General features: G+C 46.9%; 1 protein-coding gene across 3 annotated transcripts in view; it reads right to left on the bottom strand.

The window, feature by feature from the left end:
• Window positions 1-22,058, bottom strand: part of xylb (xylulokinase homolog (H. influenzae)) — a 273,474-nt gene that overhangs the window by 214,343 nt on the left and 37,073 nt on the right. For all 3 annotated transcript variants that reach the window (XM_085987477.1, XM_085987479.1, XM_085987478.1), the window contains exons 8-9: window positions 9,505-9,577; window positions 4,021-4,139 (exon numbers count right to left, since the gene is read on the bottom strand). In XM_085987477.1, coding sequence (XP_085843603.1) covers window positions 4,021-4,139; window positions 9,505-9,577 — 192 coding nt within the window. The remainder of the gene's footprint in view (window positions 1-4,020; window positions 4,140-9,504; window positions 9,578-22,058) is intronic.

A 22,058-nucleotide genomic window follows, 5' to 3' on the forward strand; every position in this document is an offset into this window, starting at 1 on the left:
TGTAAGCCAATTGCTACCAAGTCAAGAAGGTATAGCAGTCAGGATAAAGAATTTATTAATTCTGAAGTTCAACGTCTTTTATCGGAAGGAATCATTGAACCTAGTTTTTCGCCCTGGCGGGCAGAGGTAGTTGTCACCACTAATGAGAGACATAAGAAGCGAATGGTGATAGACTACTCTCAAACTATTAACAGGTATACTCAATTAGATGCGTAGCCCCTGCCTAAGATTGATGAGCTTATCAATAAAGTATCTCAATATAAGGTTTTTAGCACTATTGACCTAAAGAGTGCTTATCATCAGATTCCTATCGCTAAGAGGGACAAACCATATACGGCCTTTGAAGCTGGCGGAAAGCTGTACCAGTTTTGCCGAGTACCATTCGGTGTTACTAACGGTGTCGCCTGTTTTCAACGGGCAATGGATGCTTTTATAAGTGATAACTCTCTCTCTGACACCTTCTCATATTTAGATGACATCACGGTGTGTGGCAAATCAAGGGTGGAGCACGATTTTAATCTAGAAAGATTCCTTCAAGTTGCGGAAAAAGTTGGCTTAACTTTCAATAAAGAGAAGTGTATCTTTTCGACCACCGAGGTAAATTTACTGGGGTATATTATCTCGGGAAACAAGATTAAACCAGATCCAGAACGGCTGCGACCACTGATTGATTTACCTTGCCCTACTAATTCTAAGGCCTTGCAACGAGTTGTTGGACTGTTTTCTTATTATTCTAATTGGATTGCAAACTTCTCGCAGAAGATCCGGCCCCTTATTCGGGTTACGACATATCCTCTAACATGGGAGGCCAGGATGTGTTTTGATAATCTTAAAAAGGATATCCTTGGAGCAGTTGTGCATTCTATTGATGAGCAGGTTCCCTTTGTGATTGAGACGGACGCTTCCAATTTTGCAATTGGGGCTACCCTGAACCAAAATGGAAGACCTGTGGCCTTTTTCTCACGTACTCTGAGCAATAGTGAGCAGAGACATTCATCAATAGAGAAAGAGGCGTACGCAATAGTAGAAGCACTGCGTAAATGGAGACATTATTTATCTGGGCGACATTTTACGTTAGTAACTGACCAAAAATCTGTGTCACAGAATCACAGAAACCCCACAGTGCAGATAGAGGCCATTTCGGCCCATCGAGCCTGCACCGACACATATCCCACCCGATCCCCGTAACCCCTACACCAACACATATCCCACCCTATCCCCGTAACCCCACATATTTTAATCCCCCTAACACTAAGGGTCAATTTATCATAGCCAATCAACCTAACCTGCACATCTTTGGACTGTGGGAGGAAACCGGAGCACCCGGAGAAAACCCACGCAAACACGGGGAGAATGTGCAAACTCCACACAGACAGTCACCCGAGGCCGGATTCGAACCCGGGTCCCTGACGCTGTGAGGCAACAGTGCTAACCACTATGCCACCGTGCAAACATTTCGGAAAGATTAAGAATGATAAAATAATGAGGTGGAGGATCGAGTTGGCATGCTATCATTTTGATATAGTCTATCGTCCGGGGAAGGATAATGTTGCCGCTGATGCGCTGTCAAGGGCTCATTGTTCTATGCTTCACGGAGATACGCTTATTAATCTTCATAATGCTTTGTGCCATCCTGGTGTTACGAGGATGATACACTTCGTACGCAGTAAGAATTTGCTCTTTTCAGTTGAAGACGTCAAGCGGATGACTTCGTCATGCTCTGTCTGCGCCCGGTGTAAACCGAATTTCTTTAAGCCTCAACGAGCTCATCTTATAAAGGCTACTTCTCCCTTTGAACGCCTGAGCGTTGATTTTAAGGGGCCTCTTCCTTCAACGACTCAGAATCGATATATATTTACTGTTGTGGATGAGTTTTCAAGGTTCCCTTTTGCTTTTCCTTGTGCAGATGTATCAGCTGCTACAGTTATTAAATGTCTGACTCAACTTTTTGTCATCTTTGGGATGCCTGCGTATATCCATTCGGATCAGGGAAGTTCTTTTATGTCTTCCCAGTTGAAGGAATACCTCCAGAGTCGGAATTTCTACTAGCAGAACTACCCCGTATAATCCCCAGGGTAATGGACAGTGCGAACGATACAATGGGGTGATCTGGAAGGCAGTTATGTTGGCTTTGACATCCCGGAACCTTAAGAATACACAGTGGGAAATGGTACTGCCTGATGCCCTGCATTCCATTAGATCATTGCTTTCAACGGCTACTAATGTGACCCCCCATGAAAGGCTCTTCAACTATCCGCGGAGATCCTCTACGGGATATTCGGTACCTTCATGGCTTACTATGCAGGGACCTGTGCTGCTCCGACGCCATGTTAGACTGTCAAAGTATGATCCTTTAGTGGAGGAGGTGGAGCTATTGGAGGCAAATTCCCAATATGCTCATATTTGATTCCAAGATGGGAAAGAAAGTACGGTTTCAGTTAAAGACTTAGCTCCTTGTGGTGGCCAGCCCTCTCCTGAGGACATTAACAATAGCCATAATTCAGATAATGTTGATGTCGTCACAGATACTACGAACATTTCCAATCCTATTGCAGACACTTACAATTCTCTCAGTCTGCCCCCGATGGATGTTCATGACCCTCCCAGTCTACCTTCTAATGGGACTTCCAATCCGGAAACCGTTGATAATCGGGATATTGATAGCCTCCCTGCAGAAGATACTTCTGTGTCTCCTGGTGTGGGAGGGCAAGGAACTCCACCAAGGTTAAGAAGGTCGACACGAACAAGATATCCGGTCGACCGATTAAAAATGGACTTTTAAAATAATTAATAATTTAATAGTAAAATTTTAAAATTGTTGAAGGCATTATACATGTATTGCTCTAGTCATAAATAACTAATTGTAAACTGTAAAGGCTACCTAGGTTGAAGTATATTTTAAAAGGAGGGGTGAATGTGGCGATTATTCTTGTTTTATAAGAAGCATTGTAATTGGTTGCCTGTTTTCCTGCCTTGAGATATATGCTGTAAACTTATTGGTTAGTTGATTCCATGTGACCTGTGGTGGCCATCTTAAATTCAGTTCTCTACAGTTTGGTTGAGACTGGGTGCTTAACATGTACTGCTGGTTTTTTAAGGTTAATAAAGCCTAGCTTTTGAAAGGCAAGCTACTCTTTATTTCACACTGCAACATAGATGTCAGAGCATTCAGCTACCGTGTCCCTACATTCTAGAATGTTCTTTTAACCCCTCTCCTCCCTGATCTCTGCCTTCAATAGCCGGTCAGCCCCTCCACCACCTCCCCCCACCCCGCACTAACATCGCCCTTTTTCTGAGCAGGTTGTGCAATGCCCCTGTCGAGAGCATTGGGCGGTTCTGCTACATGAAAGGCAATATAGAAGTACAAGTTGTTGTTGTGGCTAAAAGTATAATCCGATAGGAGTGCAGAAAAAGATTGCCAAATCAGAGAGCACATTGCATTGACCATTTTTCAGAGCTTTCATAACATCAGGACGTGTGTCTGCATGGTCATGTGAAATTGGTATTTTAAATCTTTGAGAATGTAATTTCAGGAACAGCAATAGGCTATTTGGGACAATAAACCGTCCCCCTTTTATATCTGATGATACCAACCATCTCTATCAATTCCCTCTCTCCAGAAAAGGCATCTAGTTGCCTCCTGAAATCATTTATAGTATTTGCTTCAGTCGTTTTCTCTGCTAACTTATTCCAATGCAAGTTATCTTTGTGTGAAACAGTACTTGCTAAATTATCTATTTGCTCCTAGCTTTTTGATTTTGCCCCTAGTATCTGAACCCTTTGTCAGTGATTGGAAAACTTATTATTCCCTTCATAACTTTAAAGCTTCTATTATATCACCTCACGGTTTATTTTTCCAATGAGAACAAGCTTAAAATCCTTGACCTTTCCTTACAGCTCTATTTTCTGAGACATGGCATCATCTCTGTTACCCTACGAAGCTTGCTTAAGAACAGTAAAATACATTTGATGGCACTGTGATGAGTGCAACATACATTAAATCTCTCAATAATTTCATACCAGTATAGAATGCGATGGCTGCGGGGCACCAAGCTTCTCCTTCAGACCCGGTGCACAGGCATCAAGGCACTGCTGGGACCACTCGTGTGCATGGATATCCATCAAATTCATACCAGAACCTAGAGAAAAGCAGCAAAGACATCATAATCCTGTCGAGTGAGTGAGTGAGAGATGGATGGATGCAAGTGAAGGTATGATCTTCACATCAGATAGAATTTATTTGTGAAATTGTACCCAAAATACTGCTTTTGTAGAAATGGCATCAGCCCCCATTTCTGTCACCACCTTTAATGCTGTCAATTGGATGATGCTTTTCTCACTTCTGAGTCAGCCTCACTCTAGGGCTTTTTAAAATTTCTTCTTGGGAGGTCGGTGAATTTATTGACAATCCCTAGCAGCCCTGAAAAGGTGGTGGTGGGCCTTAACCTTGAACTGCTGCAGTCCTTGTGGTGATGGGTGTTCGGTAAGGAATTCCAGGGTTCTGACCAAGTGACGACGAAGGAACAAAGATATACTTCCAAGTTCGGATGGTGTGGGACTTGGAGGTGATGGTGTTCCCACAACCTTGTTGTTCTTCTTGGTAGTAGAGGTCACAGGAGAGGGAGATGCTAACCCCGGTGAATTGCTGCAGTGCATTCTACAGGGTATTTCTACACTTCACCCACAGTGCGCTGGTGGTGGAGAGAGTGGACATTGTGTCCAGTGGTAGGGGCACCAATCAAGCAAGCCACTTTGTCCCGGGTGGTGTTGAGCTTTTGACTGCTGTTGTGGCTGCACCCATCCAGGCGAGTGGTAAATACTCTATTACACTTCTGACTTGAACCTTGTAGATGGTGGAATGGTCGAGGGGGTCAGGAAGTGAGCCATTTTGTTGCCGAGTACCCAGACTCTGTCCTGCTTTTGTAGTCTCAGTGTTGAAATGGCTGGTCCAGTTAAGCTTCTGGTCAATGGTTATTTCCAGAATATTGATGGTGGGGGGACTTGGTGATGGTGGTGCCATTGAAGATCAAAGAGAGGTGGCTAGCCTTTCTCTTGTTTTTAATGGTCATTACCTGGCTCTTAAGTGGCATGAATGTTACCTGCTTGTCAGCCCATGTCTGAATGTTATCCAGGTCCTGTCATAAGAAATAGGAGCAGGAGTAGGCTATTTGGCCCATCGAGACCGCTCCGCCATTCAATAAGATCATGGCTGATCGTCTACATCAACTCCACTTTCCTGCCCTATCCTCATATCTCGATTCCCTTAATATCCAAAAATCTATTGATCTCTGTATTTAAATATACTCAACAACTGAGCCTGCACAGCCCTCTGGGGTAGAGAATTCCAAAGATTCACCACCCTCTGAGTGAAGAGATTTCTCCTCATCTCAGTCCTGAATGGCCAACCCCTTATTCCGAGACCATGACCCCTGGTTCTAGACTCCCCAGCCAGGGGAAACATCCTCGCTGCATCTACCCTGTCAAGCCCTGTTAGGATTTTGTATGTTTCAATGAGATCACCTCTCATTCTTCTAAACTCCAGAGAATATAGGCCTAGTCTACTCAGTCTCTCCTCATAGGACAATCCCCCAATCCCAGGAACCAGTCTGGTGAACCGTCGATGCGCAAGTACATCCTTCCTTAGGTAAGGAGACCAAGAGGGAAAAATTGGGTCGCACCCGCTTTGGGGAGCTAACTTTGCCGGGGCGCTACTTTTAGTGCCCCGAAAAAGTTAGCGCCCCCGCACCCGAAATTCACCGGTAGCGCCCCAAGAGGGAGGCGGGGCGCTACTGGAAGCGCCCCACCTCCCTCTTGGGGCGCTGCGAGTGAATATCGCGGCGCTGCGGCACATCGCGCTGCAGTACTGCAGGCCTTCCTCCCCTTATTAAAGGGGAGGGGCCTACCGCAGTGCGACCCGGGGCCCAGCTGGGCCACCAGGGATCGGAGTGCCAGCAAAAGAGCCCGGCACTCAAGAGAAGTGCCGGGCTCACGGAGCGCAGCCGGCACTCCGCAGGGGGATTTCACAGAAGGCCGGGGCTGCAGAGCGGGCAGGTGCTGGCAGGCGGCCAGCAACAAAAATGGCCGCCCGACACCTTCCCTTTAATTTGTGCCGCCCCGGCGCAGGTAGACCCCCCTGACCCTGTCGAACATAGCGCCCGATGGCCAGTCAGGGGGCGCTTCCGAAGATAAACATAGAACATAGAAGATAGGAGCAGGAGTAGGCCATTTGGCCCCTCGAGCCTGCTCCGCCATTCAACGCGATCATGGTGGTTCATCCAATTTCAGTACCCGGTCCCTGCTTTCTCCCCATACCCCTTGATCCCTTTAGCCTTAAGAAATATATCCAACTCCTTCTTGAATATATTTAATGTATTGGCCTCTACTGCCTTCTGTGGTAGAGAATTCCACAGGTTCACCACTCTCTGGGTGAAGAAATTCCTCCTCATTTCTGTCCTAAATGGCCTACCCCTTATCCTTAGACTATGACCCCTGGTTCTGGACTCCCCGACCATCAGGAACATCCTTCCTGCATCTAGTCTGTCCAGTCCTGTCAGAACTTTATGTTTCAATGAGATCCCCTCTCATTCTTCTAAACTCCAGCGAGTACAAGCCCAATCGTCCCAATCTCTCCTCATATGTCATTCCTGCCATCCCAGGTATCAGCCTGGTGAATCTTCGCTGAACTCCTTCCATGGCAAGAACATCCTTCCTCAGATAAGGCGACCAAAACTGCACACAATACTCAAGGTGTGGTCTCACCAAGGCCCTGTACAACTGCAGCAAGACATCCTTGCTCCTGTACTCAAACCCTCTCGCTACGAAGGCCAACATACCATTTGCCTTCTTAACCGCCTGCTGTACCTGCATGCTTACCTTCAGCGACTGGTGCACAAGGACACCCAGTTCTCATTGCACTTCCCCTTCTCCCAATCTATTGCCATTCAGATAATCTGCCTTCCTGTTTTTGCCACCAAAGTGGATAACCTCACATTTATCCACGTTATATTGCATCTGCCATGCTTCTGCCCAATCACCCAACCTGTCTAAATCATCCTGTAGTTTCTCGGCATCCTCCTCACAGCACACACGCCCACCCAGCTTTGTGTCGTTGCAAATTTGGAGACATTACATCGCAGCCGGGGCGCGAGCGGTGCACTGCGCACGATGACGTCATCGCCAGCGGCGCAGCACCGCAGGGCGCTAACAGTTACCGCCGCCACGAACCTCCCACTGAATTTCGCGGGAGGAGTCCGCAGCACCGCGCCCAGGCACTAGTTGCTTTGCGCCCCGTTAACACCCTCTTAGGGAGGCGCAAATCAAACAAATTTTTCCCCCTAATACTGTATACAATACTCCAGGTGTACAGACTTCTCTACTCTTACACACAAATCCTCCTGTAATAAAGGCCAACATACCATTTGCTTTCCTAATTGCTTGCTGTACCTGCATGTTAACTTTCAGTGATTCGTGTACAAGGACACCCAGGTCCCTCTGAACACCAACATTTCTCAATCTCTCACCATTTAATAAATACTCTGCTTTTCTATTTTTCCTACCAAAGTGGATAACTTCACGTTTCTCCACATTATATTCCATTTGCCATGTTCTTGCCCACTCACGTAGCCTGTCTATATCCCCTTGAAGTCTCTTTGCATCCTCCTCACAACTTACATTCCTACCTAGCTTTGTATCATCAGCAAACTTGGATATATTACATTTGGTCCCCTCATCCAAATCATTGATGTAGATTGTGAATAGCTGAGGCCCAAGCACTGATCCTTGTGGTACCCCACTAGTTACAGCCTGCCAACCCGAAAATGACCCGTTTATTCCTACTCTCTGTTTTCTGTCTGTTAACCAATCCTCAATCCATGCTAGTATATTACCCCCAATCCCATGAGCCCTAATTTTGTTTAATAACCTCTTGTGTGGCACCTTATCGAATGTCTTCTGAAAATCCAAATACACCACATCCACTGGTTCCCCCTTATCTAGTCTGCTAGTTACAACCTCAAAATACAGATTTGTCAAACATGATTTCCCTTTCATAAATCTGTGTTGACTCTGCCCAATCCTATTATTATTTTCCAAATGCCCTATTACCACGTCCTTAACAACAGATTCTAACATTTTCCCTACTACTGATGTCAGGCTAACTGGTCTGTACTTCCCCGTTTTCGTCCTCCCTCCTTTCTTAATAGTGGGGTTACATTTGTTGGGCTGGCATGGGATGCTACATGATTAGAGGAGCTATGAATGGAATTGAACACCGAGGAATCATCAGCAAACAACCGCACTCCTGACCTTATAATGGAGGGATGGTGGTCTCAAGCCCCACTCCAGAGACTTGAGCATATAATCTAAGCTGACACTTCAGTAAAGTACAGAGGGAGTGCTATATTGTCAAAGGTGCCATCTTTAGAATGAGATGTTAAAGTGAGGCCCTGTCTGCCTGTTCAGGTGGAAGGAACAAATGCCATGCTACACTTTGTAGAAGAGTGGGGAGTTCTCCCAGTGTCCTAGCTAACAGTTATCCCTCAACCATTAGCGGCATAATCAGATTAACAGATCACATTGCTGTTTGTGGGGCCTAGCTGTGAACAAATTGGCTGCTGTGTTAGCCTACATAACACTTCAAAATTCATTAGCTGTAAAGCCCTTTGGGACATCCTGACACATGAAAGACGAGATACAAATGCAAGTTTTTCATATTGCAAGCAATTCTAAACACGCTACCTTTACGTTTAGCTTCTGTACTTTGCTCGTTAAGGGATGCAGTAATATTTTTGCACCAAAGAATAAAATGCAATGAAAACCAAGAAAAGTCCATTCCATTTAGCGGTGCTGTCACTTAGGTCCTCTTAAAATTATTTCAGACTATAGTATGTCATGAACTAGCAACTTCCCATTCTCCAGGCAAGATAAAACAGAGGATTCCTGCACACACGGATTACAGAGTATCTTTTTGACTGATATAATTTATGGCTACTTGTGTCCAACACAAAATGTTTCCATACTGAAAATAAACAGCACTATAAGCCAAGTCAATATATTCCCTCTCTTTTTGTATCTGCCAATGACTTCCCACCAATAAATTAGAAACACACGTTAAATTTACATTCATCTGTCTTCGGAAATCAGAGACGTAGGGTCAAATCACTAGGGAATCCTGATCAATGCAAATTCCTGGTCGTGGCCTGATAAATTCAAACTGTTCCCAAGTCCTTAGAGAATGGTACAGCATCCCTGTTATATGCAAGTCAGGTTATAAGCAACTCTGACCTCTTGCTTATGACAAATTGAGCCAGGATTCAAAATGTAAATCATTAAATGATCAATAAGGGGCAGACTCATTCCAATCAAAAAGAGACATGCTTGATTGTCTAAATGGCTTTTTCCTGTTCTAAAAATGTTTAGGTTTGTGATCATTTAAACGAATTTCTACTGTCAGAGAGGCGCACAAGGAATAAGTTAAATGACACATTTGTAATAGAATACACTTACCATCGCTATAATCAATTGCCGCATAGTCACCAAGAAATAGGGAAGCAACAAAACTACTGACCAGAGAGATTCTCTACAACCAGAGAAAAAAGAAATGTTAGTGGTTACAGATCATTAAAACACATAAATCAGTCTGCCAAAGTCATCTACTCAGCTCACATTCAATGAAGGGAGCACAGATTGATCAGAAAGAACAGGATAAAGTGAACCCTGCATGGAACAGGCACCACTAGGGGATGGGGATGGAAGTGTGGGGTAGATTCCTGAGCCAAGTTGAAGTCAGAATTACCATTTCTACTCATGTGTTTTAAATATGTTCCCAGAGATCAACTTCAGTGGAAGCTGAAATGAAAGCCGTCCTCCAGGGTTTAACATAACTGTGCCTATTCAGTTTGTTTGCTGCACTGTATTAAGATAGCTGTCTGATACACTGCCAGGGTTTCTTCCAAACAAAAAGTTTGTGCTAAGCATGAATAGGTCTATGACAGCCAATGTGAAACAGCATTGCTACTAGGTCTATACCAGCCTGTTATTATTGAGCCTTTTTAAAATACTGTTGTCGCTTTCAGTGGTTTCACTGCCTAGCCATGAATGAACAAGAGCGTCTAGGCACCGCCGCTTGACATTCAACGGCATTACCATCGCCGAATCCTCCACCATCAACATCCTGGGGGTCACCATTGACCAGAAACTTAACTGGACTAGCCACATAAATACTGTGGCAACAAGAGCAGGTCAGAGGCTGGGTATTCTGCGGCGAGTGTCTCACCTCTTGACTCCCCAAAGCCTTTCCACCATCTACAAGGCACAAGTCAGGAGTGTGATGGAATACTCTCCACTTGCCTGGGTGAGTGCAGCTCCAACAACACTCAAGAAGCTCGACACCATCCAGGACAAAGCAGCCCATTTGATCTCACTCGGATGCTGACCGTCCTGGGCCACATCCGGTGACTCTGTGCTGTTACACTGTAAGGTCTTCTCAAGATACTTGAGCCTATAGAGTGAGCAGGTTCCAATTTTACAGATTGAGAATCTGCTCACCCTAAATGTTCAGAGTCCGTGACTGGAGCAATTCATCCCTGAACCTTACTAACCACTCAACCCATTCCTTCCCAATGTCTCAAAACTGAAGCTCCTTTCTTCCCTCCCTCCAACAACCTTCTGGCTTTTATAATTCAAGCTTGGTGTCATCTAGTTACTGCTGATAATGAAGTAGGGTGGGTGGAGCATAAACACCAGCATGGACGAGTTGGGCCGAATGGCCTGTTCCTTTGCTGTAAATCTTATGTAATTAGGTAATCGCACAAATAAGACCACAATTTGCTGATCACAAGAGCCTCAGTCTGCCTATGGAAAGTGCCATCTCACTGTGAAATCGAGAGCAAATGTTAGGAAAGAATCAAAAGTAGCAAATTTCATAATTTAATTTACATAGAGCTGACAAAGATTTTCAGTCAGCTCAATAAAGAAATAACACCACAGAGATCTAAGCTGTTGTAGCGGTTCGTGTAGATCGCCACTAAATAAGAGAGTTTGACTTCGACGAACTATTAACAAGTTGTTTATTTACAGGAACAGACTAATTACCAGGTGAGATGGCTGACTGTAGGAGCACCGTGGTATAGGTCTTGTCCCAGCGGGGACTCCACGAGGACTGAGTTCGCAGTCCTGTGGAGAGCGTGATGACGTCATCACGTTGTTCGCGTTTCCCGCGCTTAGGGCGTCACGTGATGCGCGTCGTTGGCCGTTGAGGCCGAAGTCGCGAGCGCGGGAGGCCAGGCTGAGCCGGTGCTTGCCGCGGGAGCGGAAGATCGCGTCGCTCCCATCGGCTGGCCGATGCGGCCGAAGTCGCGAGGCCGGGCTGTGCCGGCGGCCATCCTGGAAGGCCGACGGCTGCCGCACGTACATCACGTGGTACGTGACGTGACATCAGCGCGCTAGGGCGCGTCTTAAAGGGGCAATGGCCCCAACAGGTAAGTTAAAGGGAATTATGTGTCTTTATGTAAGGTACAACCAGTGGTACCGCCACACTGTAATAATTTAAAATAACTACATTATAGCGTTACAATTTAAAGAGCACACAGAAACAGTACAAAATAACAACTTGCATTTAGAGAGCACCTATAACGTAGGAAAAAAATCTCAAGACGCTTCGGAGGCATAAGGGAAAAAAATGCCGCCAAGCCAAAGGAGCAGATACATTAGGACGAGTGACCAAAACCTTAGTCAAAGAGTTGATTTTAAAGGAGGATCTTAAAAGGAGAGGGAGATGGGGAGGTTTCCTACTTTACAACCGTGGCTACTCTTCAAAAGTACTTAATTGGCTGTAAAGTGCTTTGGAATGTCCTGAGGTTGTGAACGGCGCTATATAAATGCAAATTCTTCTCGTTAGGCAGGAAGATAGATTCGTAGGTCACACTACACCTTAAGGCATGCTTGCTGCTTTGTCTCGGGTCAGCCAGCATTAAAAATCCTGATTTACATAAGATAGGTGGAGGAAAAATAGCCTCAGAGCCTGCTGTACTAATTCAAAAAAAAGTCACGTTGTATGGAATGCCAACAATTAGAAAGTGGCATCTGGGAAAATGCCAGTGTCAGTGTTTGATTAGCTGCCAATTTAACGATACTTTCTCCTTTGAAAACTGCAGTTTTTTTTTAATTCATTCATGGGATGTGGGAGTCACTGGCAAGGCCAGCATTATTGACCATCCCTAATTGCCCTCGAGAAGGTGGTGGTGAGCCGCCTTCTTGAACCGCTGCAGTCCTTGTGGTGAAGGTGCTCCCACAGTGCTGTTAGGGAGGGAGTTCCAGGATTTTGACCCAGCGACGATGAAGGAACGGCGATATATTTCCAAGTCAGGATGGTGTGCGACTTGGAGGGGAACTTGGAGGTGGTGGTGTTCCCATGCGCCTGCTGCCCTTGTCCTTCTAGGTGGAAGAGGTCGCAGATTTGGGAGGTGCTGCCGAAGGAGCCTTGGCGAGTTGCTGCAGTGCATCTTGTAGATGGTACACACTGCAGCCATGGTGCACCGGTGGTAGAGGAAGTGAATGTTTAAGGTGGTGGATGGGGTGCCAATCAAGCGGGCTGCTTTGTCCTGGATGGTGTTGAGCTTCTTGACTGTTGTTGGAGCTGCACTCATCCAGGCAAGTGGAGAGTATTCCATCACACTCCTTACTTGTGCCTTGTAGATGGCGGAAAGGCTTTGGGGTGTCAGGAGGTGAGACACTCACAGCAGAATACCTAGCCTCTGACCTGCTCTTATTGCCACAGTATTTATGTGGCTGGTCCAGTTAAGCTTCTGGTTAATGGTGACCCCCCCCCCCCCCCAAAGGATGTTGATGGTGGGGGATTCGGCGATGGCAATGCCGTTGAATGTCAAGGGGTTGGCTTGATGTATGGGTTCCTGACTCAACTGATTCCTTTGATGTTTCCAGGTGGAGGAAAATACTAGGCGAGTGTTCCGGTTGCCCAATCAAGTGTTGAACAATCACAGTCTCTTGGCATTTTCAGCTGACAGGAAAATACCTCCTTAAATGAGTCTGCCAAAGTCCCAAACAGGCACAGAGATCCTTCTCAGTCTGTAAAGACCATAATGTAAGTTTGCACATGAATGCTAGTCACAGAATGTCTCTCAGCAGAAAATACACTGGTGCCACCCTGGATGAGCCACCTTTTATATGAGGAAAAAAGCAAGTACTGAAAAACCTTTACAAACTCACTGATCATGCATAACAACTCAAATCCTTTTAAAAGAGTAAAGGACCTGAACAGAAAATGAGATTGGCCACAAATAGGTTTTAGCCTTCAGTTCCACTTCATGCAAAATCCACCACCAATGTATCAAGATCATCACTAACAGTAGAAAAGCACATTCCTGATAAGAGCAGTTTCATTAAAGCATTATTTTTCTCTATAAAAGCTCAATTCCTGGACTGAGAAACACTACACTGCAAATGGTAGAGGAAAGGACAGATGAACAATAAATGTGTTGCAATTCTCTGTCTACTTTCAGGTCGTTACTACAGGAAACTTTGGTTTATCCAGAGGTTGTATGTCCGGAAACCTTGATCTACCGGCAGAAATCAGGAGCCGTTTTGTTCGGTTTTTTTTCTTCTCGTGGCTTTGTTTTCAACAGTCGGGTTCTGGAAAGTCTCTCTGAAGCTGTTGCTAAGCTACAGAGACGCTTCCAAGGTACGGGCCGACTGTTTACAAGCTGTTGCTAAGCAACAGTGTTTGTTGTCAGATACGGAGATGAAAACCTCCGTATGCTTCAACATTAACTTTGTATGTCCGGCAGTTTTGATAGATCGGCAACAGCTCGGTCCCGTCGGTGCCGGATATAACAAAGTTTCCTGTATGTGATACTGGAAGATTTTGATGCACAGCAAGCTCTTTTGCCTTCTCTTTCTTCAGTGCTAGATTTTCATTTACTCTGTAATACAACAAGAAACTGGAAAGCAGCAATACCCAAGAAAAAGGATAGGATACAGAGAATGAAACAAATAGCAAGGTCATTAGGATCAGAATGTCAGCACTAAGCCATTACCAGTCACACTTAATCCAAACACTGGTATTGGCCCAGAACTTCGGGTCTCCACGGGTGAGTACGCACGGGGTACTCACCCGTAGGCCCAATGGAAGTGCCGGTTTCCTGCATGCACTGCGCATGCGCAGGAAACCGGCACTTCCGTTCCCTTCAAGGAAGGGGTTCAGAGTTCGAACACGTGCACGGGAGAGGCTGCGCGTGCGCATCGAACTTACGTTTTTTTTGCAGGTTTTTCCGGGAGGGTAAGTCTCCAGAAGTTACATGTTTAAAAAGCAGTCACAAGGCCTGCTTTTTACAAGGTAAGTGGTGAATTAATTAAAATTAAAACATTTTTTCCACAGGTTTATTATTTTTAAATACTTTAAAGAAAGGTAAGTTTATTTTTAGCCCCGTTAGAAAATAAAATTATTTTTTTCAAAAATTTAAATTATTGTTTAAAATAGTTATTTCATGTAATTTATAGTTTATTTTAAAAATGTGATTTTTAAAATTTATTTGAAGATTTAGTGATGTTTTGGGGCCCGTAGTATTTATAAGTTTTGACAGCTCTTCCTGTCAAACTTATGAATGAAGCATTCCCTGCTCCGATTGGCTCTCCATGGCCCACGTGATCCCATGGGATGCATCGAACTAACTGCGTCCCTGGGATACGCAAGCACTGCGCGCCAGCAGTTGGAGGAGGCCCAGGATCGGAATTCCACGGGGGCCCACAGCACTACGGCCGGCGCGCTAGGTAAGTGCAGGTCGGGGGCTTGTACCCGCGGGAAGCCCCCGACCCGAATTTCTGGGCCGATATCATTACAAACCACAAAACTCCAAATTCCAATGATTACTTCACAATACTAGAATTCCTTCTCCTTTTCTAAAGGCACTGCTTGCAGTCTGGTTCCTCAGCCCTTGGGGACCCAAGCAGCTGTTCTTCCCACGTGAGACTAATGGATGTCATCAACTTATTTGGCCATGGGGCATCAAACTCAAGCCCAATCCTACCCTCACCCAAAATCTACACGTACATCTTTCCTGCCTGGCCCAGAGACCGAGGCTAATTGTAGCATCCTGACTGTTGTCTCAGCTGCACTCGGCTAATTTGGCACAGACCAGGGATCAAACCCACACTGGGCAGTGCATTTACTAACTAAGCTAAGAGCCGTACAAAAAACGTAGTTTCTACGAACATAAATAATTTCATTGAATAAATCATGCTGCGCCAGATGGTAAGAAACAGGTTGGTGTGCACACTTCTCCCCAGAGCGCAACCATGTCAAAAGGAGTAGATGTTGATAAGAGACTAGACACTTCAACACGGGGAGTGATGGGAGAAATAATTAATTTTAAAACAAACCTGAGGTACTGTAGTGTTACCCCTTAGTAATTGGCTCAAGATCACTCTTTGCAAAAGGTCAGACAGCAAGACCATCCTCTCAATGAAAGAGTGTGCAGCGGTTCAAGGCGGCGGCTCACCACAATTAGGGCAATTAGGGATGGGCAATAAATGCTGGCCTTGCCAGCAACGCCTACATCCCACGAACTAATTTTTAAAAATACATTTGACCATTTTTTTTGTGTACGCGTGTGGATAGAACCCGAGAATACTTATGTAGCACCCCCAGTAGATCACCTCCAAAATAACATTGTTAGGGGCAAAGCTTCTAGCTGCTGGAAAAGTATTAGCACAACGATATAAAAGAATCTGATCATTCGCAGTCTCCCTCAAAGCAGCGTAGGTGGTACTGTGCTGCCACTAGGAGAGGAGTTTAAGTAGCACACTATATTCTCACACCAATAAATAATCTCAGAAGCAAGAAATGCCACAGTAATTTTTCTCGATAGTGTTGCAAGTTAACACAATTCGGTACTGCCCCACAAAACAGACTCTATCTCACCATCACAGGCTATGAGACTAGCTCTCAAACAGGGCATAAAGCAAAGATCTAATGCAAAGCTATATACAACATATTGTACTGGAACAATAAGGGGTCGATTTTAACTCAGGTGCGGGCAATTGTCGGGTTCCCCGAATTTCGGGATTCCCACACGAATCTAAATGGATGTCAAAAAAAAAATCAAAATCAAAATCAACTTTTATTGTCATTGTTAGTGCACAAGTGCAGTACAACGAAATGTAGGCTTGCGGCTCCCGAGAGTGTACATTTAGATTAAGACTTGTGAGATTGATGCAATTATAACTCAATTGGCCAATTGATTTCCAACATGTGGGAAGCCTTTGCAAATGGGTTTTTCATGACTGCAAGTCCCCTCCGATGACGTCATCATTGCTGCTGCATTTAAGGTCCACAGCAAGCCTTGCTTCCTCTGCAGGCTTCCAAGCTTTCCCCTTATGATGGCACAGGAGCCTGCAGGAACAATGGCCAGTGGGAGGGCAGGAACTGCGCCTAAATTTGATGAGGCATCACTGCAGGCATTGCTGGATGGTGCTAGGGCCCACAGGGAGGTCCTGTTCCCTTCTTCAGGGAGGAAGAGGCCTCCCAGTCAGACCAAGGCTGTGTGGCTACAGGTGGCTGGGGAAGTCAACTCCTTGGGGTTCACACGGCACACCTGGATGCAGTGCAGGAAAAGATTCCATGACCTTCATCACACTGGAAAAGTAAGTATGAAGTTTCCATCACCCTCAATCTGATCCCCATTGCCTTTCCTCACCAGCACTCAGCTTTAGCAATCTTCCTCCACATCCCACTTGACACTCACATCCATGCACCCTTAGCCATTCCCTCTCTCTCTATGCTCACATTCACCTATTCGACCATGCAGCCCTCACACTCCCTCTCACTCTGATGCTTTGAACACAACTGACAACACACAGGGAGGGCCCTTGGTCTTGCAACCTCACTCCATCTTTGTCTCCTTCTAAGTATCTATGCTATGCAATCTCTACACTCACTCCTTCATTCTCACTCAACCTCCACTTGTCTCCTTGATTGCAGAAGAGAGCTCACAACAGGAAAGCGCGAGCCAGGACAGGAGGAGGGCCAGCCTCATTAGCCCAGCTCACCCCCTGGGAGGAAGCCGTCCTGGAGATTGTCGGGGCTGGTGCAGATGCGGAAGTTGGGGAAGGACAGACAGGTGCATCCCCGCAAGCTGGTGACAGAATAGTTTTCCATCTCTCTCATTAACATTGCATGAGTCGCTGATAATGATTCTGAAGCTACATCATATGGACTTATGATCATCTGCAAAATGCAATGTGCATGTAACCTTGGCATCACATCTCTAACTTTTTCCTTGACTCCCCCACAGGACCATCGAGAGCCCCCGTCCCCACTGTGCAGGAGGAAGAGCCTGAGATGCCAGACTCCTCAGAGGAATCTGCAACCTCTGAGGACGCAGCGTCAGCAGAAATAAGCGCACCCAGCACCAGCGCAGAGACTCTCACCTCGGTGGGACATTCGGGACATAGAGTAGTGTTGTCACTTGGTGTATCACAGCTCACAAGTGAGCATCAGCAGATTGTGGAGGCAGGGACAGCAGTGGAGAATCTTCGTCGGAGGGCGCAGGACTCTGCCAGCTCGGCTCAGCTGCATGTCGACCCTCTGCCTCTGGGTCCATCCCTAAGATCAGAGGTGATGGAACTCCATGCACAGATGCAGGAGTCTCTGGCAGGTTTTGTCTCCAGGGTCGCTGCGAGTGTGGAGCGAATGGAGGAGTCCATAGCGAACATGAGCAGAGCCTTTGTGGAGTCAGTGGCGCATGAACGCATCAACACGGAAAGAATGGCTACCTACGTGGAAATGATTGTTGCCTCCGTGGTAAGGCTGGCTACGGTAGAGGAGAGGAGGGCTACGGCCATGGAGGAGGTTAGTCGCCAGGGTATGGAAAACATGGTGAGTGCTCAGAATAGAATGACATTTCTTGAGGAGCGATGGGCATCTACTGAACAGAGAAACCAGACCTTCATGGAAGTCCTTCGGAGTAGGACTGCCATTGCAGATACGGGTCCCCATGGCCCCCCTGACGTGCAGCAAGATGCTCTCAAGCCACTTGCAGACGCGGAGGGGGACCTGACCCATGAGGGGGAGGTTGGTGGCAGGCCTCAAGGAAGTGGGGTTCCTCTCCAAGCGCTCACACTTCCATGCCACTGCAGAGCCCTTGGTCAGAGTCCCGCCAGAGTCCACACCCAAGTGAGATAGACGTCTCAGCCCCTGCACAGCCGCAGGAGCAGCAGACTGCTGACGAGCCCTCACAAGCTTGCCACCCCAGAGGACGCCTGCCAAAGGTGTCGAGACAGGAGCAGCAGGAAAGTGAGCAAGGGGCCTCCACATCTGCTGAAGCCACAGGGGAACCACTACGTAGGAGCACGCGTAAGAGGAAAATAAAGCACAAGTAGTCACAAGGGTAGTCACTTGGGTGAAATGTTGTGTATATTGGAAAAATGCCATCAGTTGGTTCTTGTGCATAAAAATTCTGATGGCAACTGTTGCAGTTCTGGCGTGTGTCATTTCGCGAATGGGGCTTTCACATTGAGGGCTTAGGATTACTTGCAGTTGTCAGGATGCTGGTCAAATAGCTAGGAATCCGCAGGGTTTGGCCATTGTCGATGCTCAGGAAAGAAGCTGCGAGGCAAAAGAGTTTGATTTACTAGGCTAAGCAAATCTGGCCAGATGAGTGCGTTCCTTGCATCCCGGCCAGCAATGTTTTCGCGTAATGCTGCCGCTGGTTGATGGGCCTCTGCAGTGTAAGGTTCTCAAAATTCCCACATTCCCCCAAGGTTATTAATAAAAGGGACCCTGTATGGACAATTTTAAAAGGGTACCCAAGAAGATGGCGTCCGCACCTTGTGACCAAAAGCTTGTACGATTTCAAAAGCTTGGACTCTGTAGCACAAACAGGCAGCTTTGGGAAATCGAAACCTAAAATGCATTTCTGTGGAAAGGACTTTGTGTTTGAGAAAACCAGACAGCTAGGCAAACACTGAATATGCATTGTGTCAGATCAAAACAGATCAAGCCCAGTTAGGCCTAAGCATAAGGCCATCAGTTTGTCCGCATAAATAATCGGAAACAGCTCAAGGGAGCCGCCAAGGCTGGACAGGCCGATTAAAATGCATTAATGGCAATACAACCCAGACATTGGGGCCATCAGGTGCGATAAACGGCCATCTAAAGCCAGTTAACTTAGATTGGTATAATCATTTTAAAACAGCCCGCCAAAAGTTAAACAATGGACTGATCTGATTTGGCACGCAGATAAGGAGTTGAAGAAACGGGTATAATTGTAGGCCCTCAGTAGCAATCGCTCTGCTCTCGACTCTGACCTCTCGTTTGGTCTTGGGCTACTGCCGCTCGTACTCGTGCCCTGGCCTCGTGGCGGGTTCTCTTCTCGCTCCCCGCATTATTTTTACAACCAAGGACATCCATACCAATCGCGTGAGGGGACGAGACCCGAGTCCAAAGTCATACAGGACACACGGGCCACGAAACGAGACGAGACAAGGTGAGACGAAGAAGGTAAAACCCAACAAGAGCAGAGAAGGGCAGCAAAAGACGCATTGGTAAAAGCCAAACGCCTAGTTATAAGCTGGCGTTTGGGGAAAAATTTAGCAGTGTATGTATGGACAGTGAGAATAAGTTGGCTATTAAACACTGCGAATAAGCTGGCATTAAACGCGAGTGTCCACGCCCACGACGAATATGCTGGCGTTTAACGCTTGGGTAGTAAAATCAAACCAGCAGTAAAACCGCCAACCGCCCCACAACCGCAACGTTACCGCCGACGACCGCCCGAGGGAGATGAAGAGAACCCATCGCGACGAGACGACGACAGTAGATGAGGAGAGGGAAGGTGTGTCGCAGCAACAGCTCCAGCACCGTGCCCTGAGACCACATGGCGACGGGGTACCCCAAAGGACAGCAGGACCAGACCTCAAAACTCGCAACTGTTAAAGCAACAGGCTTTGGATTGGTGAGCATGAATTCCTGGCCCCTCACAGCTTAATCTAGTTAGGTATAGGGGGGTGGGATAAGGATAAGGGGATTGTTAATGTAGTTGTTTTTCCCTCGATGTGCCGTGTGTTCCCCATTCCCATATAAGTGTAATTATTGTATTTGCCTGTATTTTCTACCAGTAGCTTCTCATAAGACTATGTTTTACTCTGTTTTAATAAAATCTTGGTTTTCTTACACCAAACCACTTGTCTACTCAATTTTTCTGTATCGCCGCCTGTACCTAAGTCCGGTGTCTAGAACCCAGGGGCGTGGGAGCAATTCGAACCGCTCACAGGCAGTCAGGGGCATAACTGACTGGGCGCACGCGCCACACCCCACCCCCTACAGCAGGATGCTCGTATTCGCCCTCCTCCTCATCATCATCATCATCTGAGGAGCGTATGTGAGGAGCCACTTGGTCCTCAGGAAACTGCAAGCCACGACGCTGTGCCATGTTGTGGAGTGCACAGCAAACCACGACGATTCTGGAGACCCTGGCTGCTGAGTACTGTAGGGCTCCATCTGATCTATCCAGGCATCTGAAGCGCATCTTCAGCAAGCCGATGGTTTGCTCGATTATGGATCTGGTGGAAATGTGGCTGGAGTTGTAGCGCTCCTCAGCTTCATTGGCTGGCCTCCTCAACAGCGTCATTAGCCAAGTCCTCAGGGGATAGCCCTCGTCTCCAAGTAGCCATCCGTGAAGTTGGTCTGGCAGCCTGAATAGCAGAGGCACACTCGACTGGCGCAGTATGAAGGAGTCATGGCAACTGCCAGGGTACTTGGCACAAACATGCAAAATCTCCTTCTTGTGGTTACACACCAGCTGAACGTTAAGGGAGTGGAAGCCTTTGCAGTTCACAAAAATACCTGGATTGCGATTGGGGTGCCCTAAGGGCCACATGTGTGCAGTCAATGACGCCCTGCACCCTTGGAAAGTCTGCCAGATTAGCTAATCCAACTGCTCGCGCCATCACATTTGCGCGATCCCTGGTGAAATGGATGTGATTGTGCACGAGGGCAAAGAGGGCATCGGTTACCTGCGTGATGCAAGTGTGTGCGGCTGCCTGGGAGGTGCCACTGATGATCCCTGGAATGAGCCTGAGGCAATAAAGTTGAGTACGGTGGTGACTTTGATGGCCACTGGTAAGGAGTGTCCACCTGGTCCTCTGGGCAGCAGGTCTTGCTGTATCATTCCGCAGATGTCAGTCACTACCTGTCGCGAAAGTCGGAGCCGCCTTTGGCACTGCTGCTCAGTCATGTTCAGGTAGCTGACCCTGTGTCTGTAGACCCAGTTTGGGGGGTATCTCCTGCGCCGACTGGCTTCCATGCGCTGGCCCCTTCTGGCCTGTGCTGCCTCAGGTGGGTGAGCAGCAGCCTGGCACTCCGGCTGCTGCTGCTGTTGTTCCTGGTTCTGCTGCTGCCGCGCCTGGTGCTCGAGCTCCTCTAATGCCAAGAAGGGAAGGAGAAAAACAGTTCCCATGCTTCTGGCATACGCCTCCGCTGAGGAAGCACTGAGTGAGGGTGGCGAGAGGGGTTTCCCAGGAGTTCACACTGGAGATGTGTGTGAGGCTCCAACCTTCCACAGGTGTGGTTAAGCCTGGTAAAAGTTGCCCGAGGCCTGAAACAACAAAGTCCTGCCACCTGCAAATGATGACTGATCAAATCTCCTCTTTACTGGTTGACCTGCAGCTGATAGTCAGCAAGCCAATAGTGCTCACGCCAGGTTTCACAGGCGTGATCCCCACCAGGCGTGTTTTACGTGGGAAAAGGGTTAAAAATGCAAGGGCCTGTTAAAATGGCATTATAAAGGCCAATTATTGCTGATTACATAGAAACATAGAAGATAGGAGGAGTAGGCCGTTCGGCCCCTCGAGCCTGCTCTGCCATTCAATGAGATCATGGCTGATCATCCGAATTCAGTACCCTGTCCCTGCTTTCTCCCTATATCCCTTGATCCCTTTAGCCTTAAGAAATATATCTAACTCCTTCTTGAATATATTTAATGAATTGGCCTCTACTGCCTTCTGTGGTAGAGAATTCCACAGGTTCACCACTCTCTGGGTGAAGA

This window comes from Somniosus microcephalus, chromosome 5 (genome assembly GCF_052327205.1).
Source record: "Somniosus microcephalus isolate GS21.2 chromosome 5, FLI_Smic_1.0, whole genome shotgun sequence".
Classification (NCBI taxonomy): domain Eukaryota; kingdom Metazoa; phylum Chordata; class Chondrichthyes; order Squaliformes; family Somniosidae; genus Somniosus; species Somniosus microcephalus.